Raw genomic sequence first — 6,000 nt, forward strand, 5'->3', positions numbered from 1 at the left:
GACAGATGGCAATCTGAGTGGGCACGGTAGGTGTGCTGCCCGTTTCTGGCTGCACTATCTCTGCCACAGTGACGATGAGACTTCAGATGGGTCTCCCAGACTCAGCTAGAAGCCACCCCAGGCTGTCACCAGGGAGACCTCATTTCAGGGACCCACCTGACGGAGGTGGCCTTGTGCTGGGCAGCCCACGGGGCTGAGGGTCATGCGGTCTCACTCCCTCTACCAGTCACCTGCAACATGGCACCCAAGGCACTGACCTAACCTTGGTAAGCCCCAGTCTCTACACAGTAAGACTAGATAGTATGGACCTGTCTGTAGGCCCGCTGAGAGGACTAAAAGAAAGAATAAATGGCTGTCACCCAGAATTGGCAATGTAAGGTTAGTGTGAGAGTAAACTAATGGACTGGTTGTGACCCACAGACTCTTTGGATCACAAAATGGGAAGTCAAGAAATACTATCAACGGTTGGCCCCAAACCAGCATTGGTGGCTCACCCCTGTTACCCTAGCTTCCGTACTCAGGAGGCTGACATCTGAGGACCGTGGGATAACTGCCTGGCATCGCTGTCGTTGACCAATCCCAGAAACAAACAAAAATAAAACAGCTCTTGACTCAAGATGTCAACAGCTCTGAGATGGACAGGAAAAAGGGCTCTGTCACCAGCATGAGTCAAAGACTTGGCTGGAGCAGGCGCCTCTGTCCATCACTGTGTGCCATCTCAGGCCTCATCCATCACTGGTGGCCAAGCTCCACCAACACGCACGAGGCAAGCATCAGACCTCGTGCCAGCGGAGAACCTGACCAGCCTTTCAAACCGCACGGCCTGTCTTGGCTCTCTAACCATGACTCTGAAGGAACAGGATCACTCAAAGGAGCTCTGAGTTCTTAGAGGTAGGCAGCAAGTGCCAAGCAAGGGGTCCTGGTCACAGCTCCCGGGGAAGCCTAAGCAGCCTGGCCTCCAGGTTCCACGTCCAGCTCCAGCCTGGCTCCCCCACCCAGTGCAACCAGCTTAGATACCGCAACCCAGCAGCCACCTCTGGCATCTGAGAACTCGCTCTCTAACCCACCTCACGGGAGGACGGTCATCTACGGTCAAGGTCATTCCATCGAAGGGCTCGAGGGAAGTTGGTGTGGCTGTACTGCTCCGGACCCGTCCCCGCAGGTCCACTGCCCGGCGGGCGGCCGGCGGGCATCACCCCATCCACGGCGCAGGCGGCACCCCGTGTCACCCACCGCGTCACCCACGGCGCAGGCGGCACCCCGTGTCACCCACCGCGTCACCCCGTCACCCCGTGTCACCCACCGTGTCACCCCGTCACCCCCGTGTCACCTCCGTGTCCCCCACCGCGGCACCGGTCGGGGCCCCAGGGCCTAGAGCTTCCCAGCAGAGCGCGCCAGCGGCCGCGGGCCACCCACCAGGCCTCGCCTTCCCCGCGCCGCCGCCCCACGCAGATCTGCGTCCCGGAGGGCCGGGGCGGGGTGAGGCGGGCGCGCGACCCCCGCCCCGCCGGCCCCCGCCCCGCCGGCCCCCGCCCCGCCGGCCTCGGCCCCCCGGCCCCCGCCCCGCCGCCCCCCCGCCCCGCCGGGCCCCGCCCCGCCGGCCTCCGCCCCCGCCCCGCCGGGCCCCGCCCCGCCGGCCCCCGCCCCGCCGGTCTCGGCCTCCGCCCCGCCGGCCCCGCCGGCTCCCGCCCCGCCGGCTCCCGCCCCGCCGGCCCCCGCCCCGCCGGCCTCGGCCCCCCGCCCCGCCGCCCCCCGCCGGCCCCCGCCCCGCCCCGCCGCCCCCCGCCGGCCCCCGCCCCGCCGGCCCCCGCCCCGCCGGCCCCCGCCCCGCCGGCCCCCGCCCCGCCGCCCCGCCGGCCCCCGCCCCGCCGGCCCCCGCCCCGCCGCCCCGCCGCCCCGCCGCCCCCCGCCGGCCCCCGCCCCGCCGCCCCGCCGCCGCACTCACTTGAGGAAGTAGCGCTGGCCGGCCGCCGTGAAGGTCATCTCCCAGCCGGGCGGCAGCGGCTCCTCGGGCAGGTCCGTCACGTCGTAGGAGCGCTGGCGGAGGTGCGCGTGCGGCGCCCCGGCCGCGGCGCCGGCGCCCGGCGGCAGCGAGGCGGGCGACGAGTGCGAGCGCACGTGCTGCGCGGCGGCGGCGGCGGGCCGCGGGCCCGGGGGCGCGGCGGGCGCGGCGGGCGCGGCGTGCGGGCCGCCGCCGGCCGACGAGTCGGTGCTGGACTGGCGCGAGTGCGCGCCCGAGTCGGGCTCCCTGAAGAAGGACTCGGGCAGCACCTTCTTCCGCCAGGAGCTGGGCCGCGGGCTCATGACCGCCGTGAACAGGGCCTCCAGGTCCGTGTCCAGGTCCCGCGTGACGTGGATCACCTGCTGCCCCGGCGGGGGCGCCGCCGACGGGTTCATGTCCGCGGGGAAGGCGCGGGCGCCCGGCCGCGGGCCTGGCGGCTACCACGCCCTCGGGAAGGCGGCGCGGGGCGCGGGGCCGAGGGGTCGGCCCGCGGCGGGAGCTACCTGCGCGCGCCGGCCGCGGCCGCCCTGAGGGGCCGGCGGCGCGGGAGCGGGCGGGGGATCCCGAGCGGACGCGGAGCCTGGCAGCCCAGGGGCCTCGGCGCTCACATCCCCCGGGTCGGCGCGAGCGGGCAGGGGCGAGGCCGGGCGGGCGGCGGGCGGCTGCGGCTGCGGCTGCGGCTCGGCTCCGGACGGTCCCACAAACAAAGTTGGAGTGACGCCCCCGGGAGGGGCGGGGCTGGGGCGGGGCTGGCGGCGAATGGGAGGGCCGCGAGGGCGGGGCCTGGCGGCGAATGGGCGGGGCCGTGCGGGGGCGGGGCCTGCCGTCCTCGCGCCTGGGCCGGGAAGGGGCGGTGAATCCTGTGGAGTGCTGCGCTCGGGGCCGCCCCTCCCGCCTCACCCCCACCCTCCACCGGTCCCCCCTCACCCCCACCCTCCACCGGTCCCCCCTCACCGCCACCCTCCACCGGTCCCCCCTCACCCCCACCCTCCACCGGTCCCCCCTCACCGCCACCCTCCACCGGTCCCCCCTCACCGCCACCCTCCACCGGTCCCCCCCTCCCCCTCACCCCCGCTCCGCCCGTCCCCCCACCCCCCGCCCCTCCCGCCTCACCCGCCCCTCCGCCCGTCCCCCCCCCCGCCCCCCCCCCTCCGCCCGTCCCCCCCCCCCCGTCCCCCCCCCTCCGGCCGTCCCCGACTCCGGGCTCCCGCCGCCCTGGGGCGTGGACCCGCCCGGCCTCCCCCGCGGAGCCCGGGTCGCATTCCTTTGAGTTGACCGCGGACTTGGGGCGGGATCAAAGGGAAAGTGTTTCATCCGGGCCTGTGCACCGAAACCCGCCCGAGGGGCGGGGGCCGCGGAGCCGCGGGGGCCGGGCCGGGCCGGGGTCGCTGCCGGGGCTCTCCGCGAGGCTGCGCAGCGCGGACCCCCGACCCCCCGGACCCCCAACTCCCCAGATCCCCCACCCCCCGGACCCCCAACTCCCCAGATCCCCGACCCCCCGGACCCCCAACTCCCCAGATCCCCGACCCCCCGGACCCCCAACTCCCCAGATCCCCGACCCCCCGGACCCCGCCCGGACCCCCGACGCCCCGGACCCCCGACGCCCTGGACCCCCAACTCCCCAGATCCCCGACACCCAGGACCCCGCCCGGACCCTGCACGGACCCCGCCCGGACCCCCGACGCCCCGGACTCGCCCCGCGACCGCGCCCCCAAGGTGGCTGGGTGTCCTGAGGCGGAGGGGCCTCCGCGGCCTGGCTGACCCCCGCGCCCGCCGCCCCGCGCCCTCCGCCCCCCCCTGCCCTCCGCCCCCCCCCCGCTGCCTTCCGACTCCCCCCCGCTGCCCTCCGCCCCCCCCCCGCTGCCTTCCGACCCCCCCCCGCTGCCCTCCGCCCCCCCCCGCTGCCCCCCGCTGCCCTCCGCTGCCCTCCGCTGCCCTCCACCCCCCACTGCCCCCCGCTGCCCTCCACCCCCCCACTGCCCCCCGCTGCCCTCCACCCCCCCACTGCCCCCCGCTGCCCTCCACTGCCCTCCATCCCCCACTGCCCTTGCTGCCCTCAGCCCCCCCCCCGCTGCCCCCCGCTGCCCCCCGCTGCCCTCCGCTGCCCTCCACCCCCCGCTGCCCTCCACCCCCCACTGCCCTTGCTGCCCTCAGCCCCCCCCCGCTGCCCCCCGCTGCCCTCCACCCCCCCACTGCCCCCCGCTGCCCTCCACTGCCCTCCATCCCCCACTGCCCTTGCTGCCCTCAGCCCCGCCCCCCGCTGCCCCCCGCTGCCCTCCACCCCCCCACTGCCCCCCGCTGCCCTCCACTGCCCTCCATCCCCCACTGCCCTTGCTGCCCTCAGCCCCCCCCCCGCTACCCCCCGCTGCCCCCCGCTGCCCTCCGCTGCCCTCCACCCCCCACTGCCCCCCGCTGCCCTCCACCCCCCCACTGTCCCCCGCTGCCCTCCACCCCCCCACTGCCCCCCGCTGCCCTCCACTGCCCTCCATCCCCCACTGCCCTTGCTGCCCTCAGCCCCGCCCCCCGCTGCCCCCCGCTGCCCTCCGCTGCCCTCCGCTGCCCTCCACCCCCCACTGCCCCCCGCTGCCCTCCACCCCCCCACTGCCCCCCGCTGCCCTCCACTGCCTTCCATCCCCCACTGCCCTTGCTGCCCTCAGCCCCCCCCCGCTGCCCCCCGCTGCCCTCCACTGCCCTCCATCCCCCACTGCCCTCCGCTGCCCTCCACCCCCCACTGCCCTCCGCTGCCCTCCACCCCCCACTGCCCTCCGCTGCCCTCCGCTGCCCTCCGCCCCCCCGCTGCCCTCCGCCCCCCCCGCTGCCCTCCGCCCCCTCCCGCTGCCCTCCGCCCCCCCCCCGCTGCCTCCCGCTGCCCTCCGCCCCCCCCCCCCGCTGCCCTCCGCCTCCCCGCTGCCCCCCGCTGCCCCCTGCTGCCCTCCGCCCCTCTGGCTGTCACCCCTGAGCCAGGCCACGGCCCGCTCTCGCCTGCTGTGGTTGCAGGCACGAGGTGTCCGCGGCCTGTCCGCCAGGCCTGGCATGGAGCCCGTTCCTGACCTCAGCCCGGGTCTGAGCACAGACATCCCTGCCGGCCTAGTTCCAGCCAGACCCCGCCCGTCCACAGCCAGCCCGGCCTCCAGCCGCCCCCTTCCACACTCCCCAAAGGGGCCTTCTCAGCCCCCCACCCCACTCAGGAGGAGAGCAGAGAGGCCGCATCCCTCCGTCTGACCCGAGGCTCTGGAGGCGCTGACATCTCCCACACCAGCTGACCACATCTCCCACACCAGCCGACATCTCCCACACCAGCCGACATCTCCCACACCAGCTGACATCTCCCACACCAGCCGACATCTCCCACACCAGCTGACCACATCTCCCACACCAGCTCACCACATCTCCCACACCAGCTCACCACATCTCCCACACCAGCTGACATCTCCCACACCAGCCGACATCTCCCACACCAGCTGACCACATCTCCCACACCAGCTGACCACATCTCCCACACCAGCCCACATCTCCCACACCAGCTCACCACATCTCCCACACCAGCTCACCACATCTCCCACACCAGCCGACATCTCCCACACCAGCTGACATCTCCCACACCAGATGACATCTCCCACACCAGCTCACCACATCTCCCACGCCAGCTGACATCTCCCACACTAGCCAACATCTCCCACACCAGCTGACATCTCCCACACCAGCTCACCACATCTCCCACACCAGCCGACATCTCCCACACCAGCCGACATCTCCCACACCAGCTGACATCTCCCACACCAGCTCACCACATCTCCCACACCAGCTCACCACATCTCCCACACCAGCCGACATCTCCCACACCAGCCGACATCTCCCACACCAGCCGACATCTCCCACACCAGCCGACATCTCCCACACCAGCTGACATCTCCCACACCAGCTCACCACATCTCCCACACCAGCTCACCACATCTCCCACACCAGCTGACATCTCCCACACCAGCCGACATCTCCCA

At 73.8% G+C, this 6,000-nt stretch overlaps 2 protein-coding genes across 3 annotated transcripts in view; one reads left to right on the plus strand and one right to left on the minus strand.

The window, feature by feature from the left end:
- Positions 1–2,401, minus strand: part of Wwtr1 (WW domain containing transcription regulator 1) — a 73,456-nt gene extending 71,055 nt beyond the window's left edge. For both annotated transcript variants that reach the window (XM_042665647.1, XM_042665646.1), the window contains exon 1: positions 1,946–2,401. In XM_042665647.1, coding sequence (XP_042521581.1) covers positions 1,946–2,397 — 452 coding nt within the window. In that variant the 5' untranslated portion in view covers positions 2,398–2,401. The remainder of the gene's footprint in view (positions 1–1,945) is intronic.
- Positions 2,402–2,795: 394 nt separating this feature from the next.
- LOC122095221 (extensin-like) lies at positions 2,796–5,691 on the plus strand. The gene is made up of 3 exons (XM_042665677.1): positions 2,796–3,052; positions 3,457–3,718; positions 5,341–5,691. Exons 1-3 carry the CDS (start codon positions 2,796–2,798, stop codon positions 5,689–5,691), a joined length of 870 nt encoding a protein of 289 aa, XP_042521611.1.
- Positions 5,692–6,000: the final 309 nt, after the last annotated feature.

This window comes from Dipodomys spectabilis, unplaced genomic scaffold (genome assembly GCF_019054845.1).
Source record: "Dipodomys spectabilis isolate Male_0828 unplaced genomic scaffold, ASM1905484v1 ptg000340l, whole genome shotgun sequence".
Classification (NCBI taxonomy): domain Eukaryota; kingdom Metazoa; phylum Chordata; class Mammalia; order Rodentia; family Heteromyidae; genus Dipodomys; species Dipodomys spectabilis.

Bases quoted from the DNA above. Each gene is read 5' to 3' on its own strand.
- LOC122095221 (XM_042665677.1), top strand. From the start codon at position 2,796: ATGGGCGGGGCCGTGCGGGGGCGGGGCCTGCCGTCCTCGCGCCTGGGC. The intron at 3,053-3,456 runs GTCCCCCCCTCC...CCAACTCCCCAG, and splicing joins CTCACCGCCACCCTCCACCG to ATCCCCCACCCCCCGGACCC. The intron at 3,719-5,340 runs GTGGCTGGGTGT...CTCCCACACCAG, and splicing joins CCCGCGACCGCGCCCCCAAG to CCGACATCTCCCACACCAGC.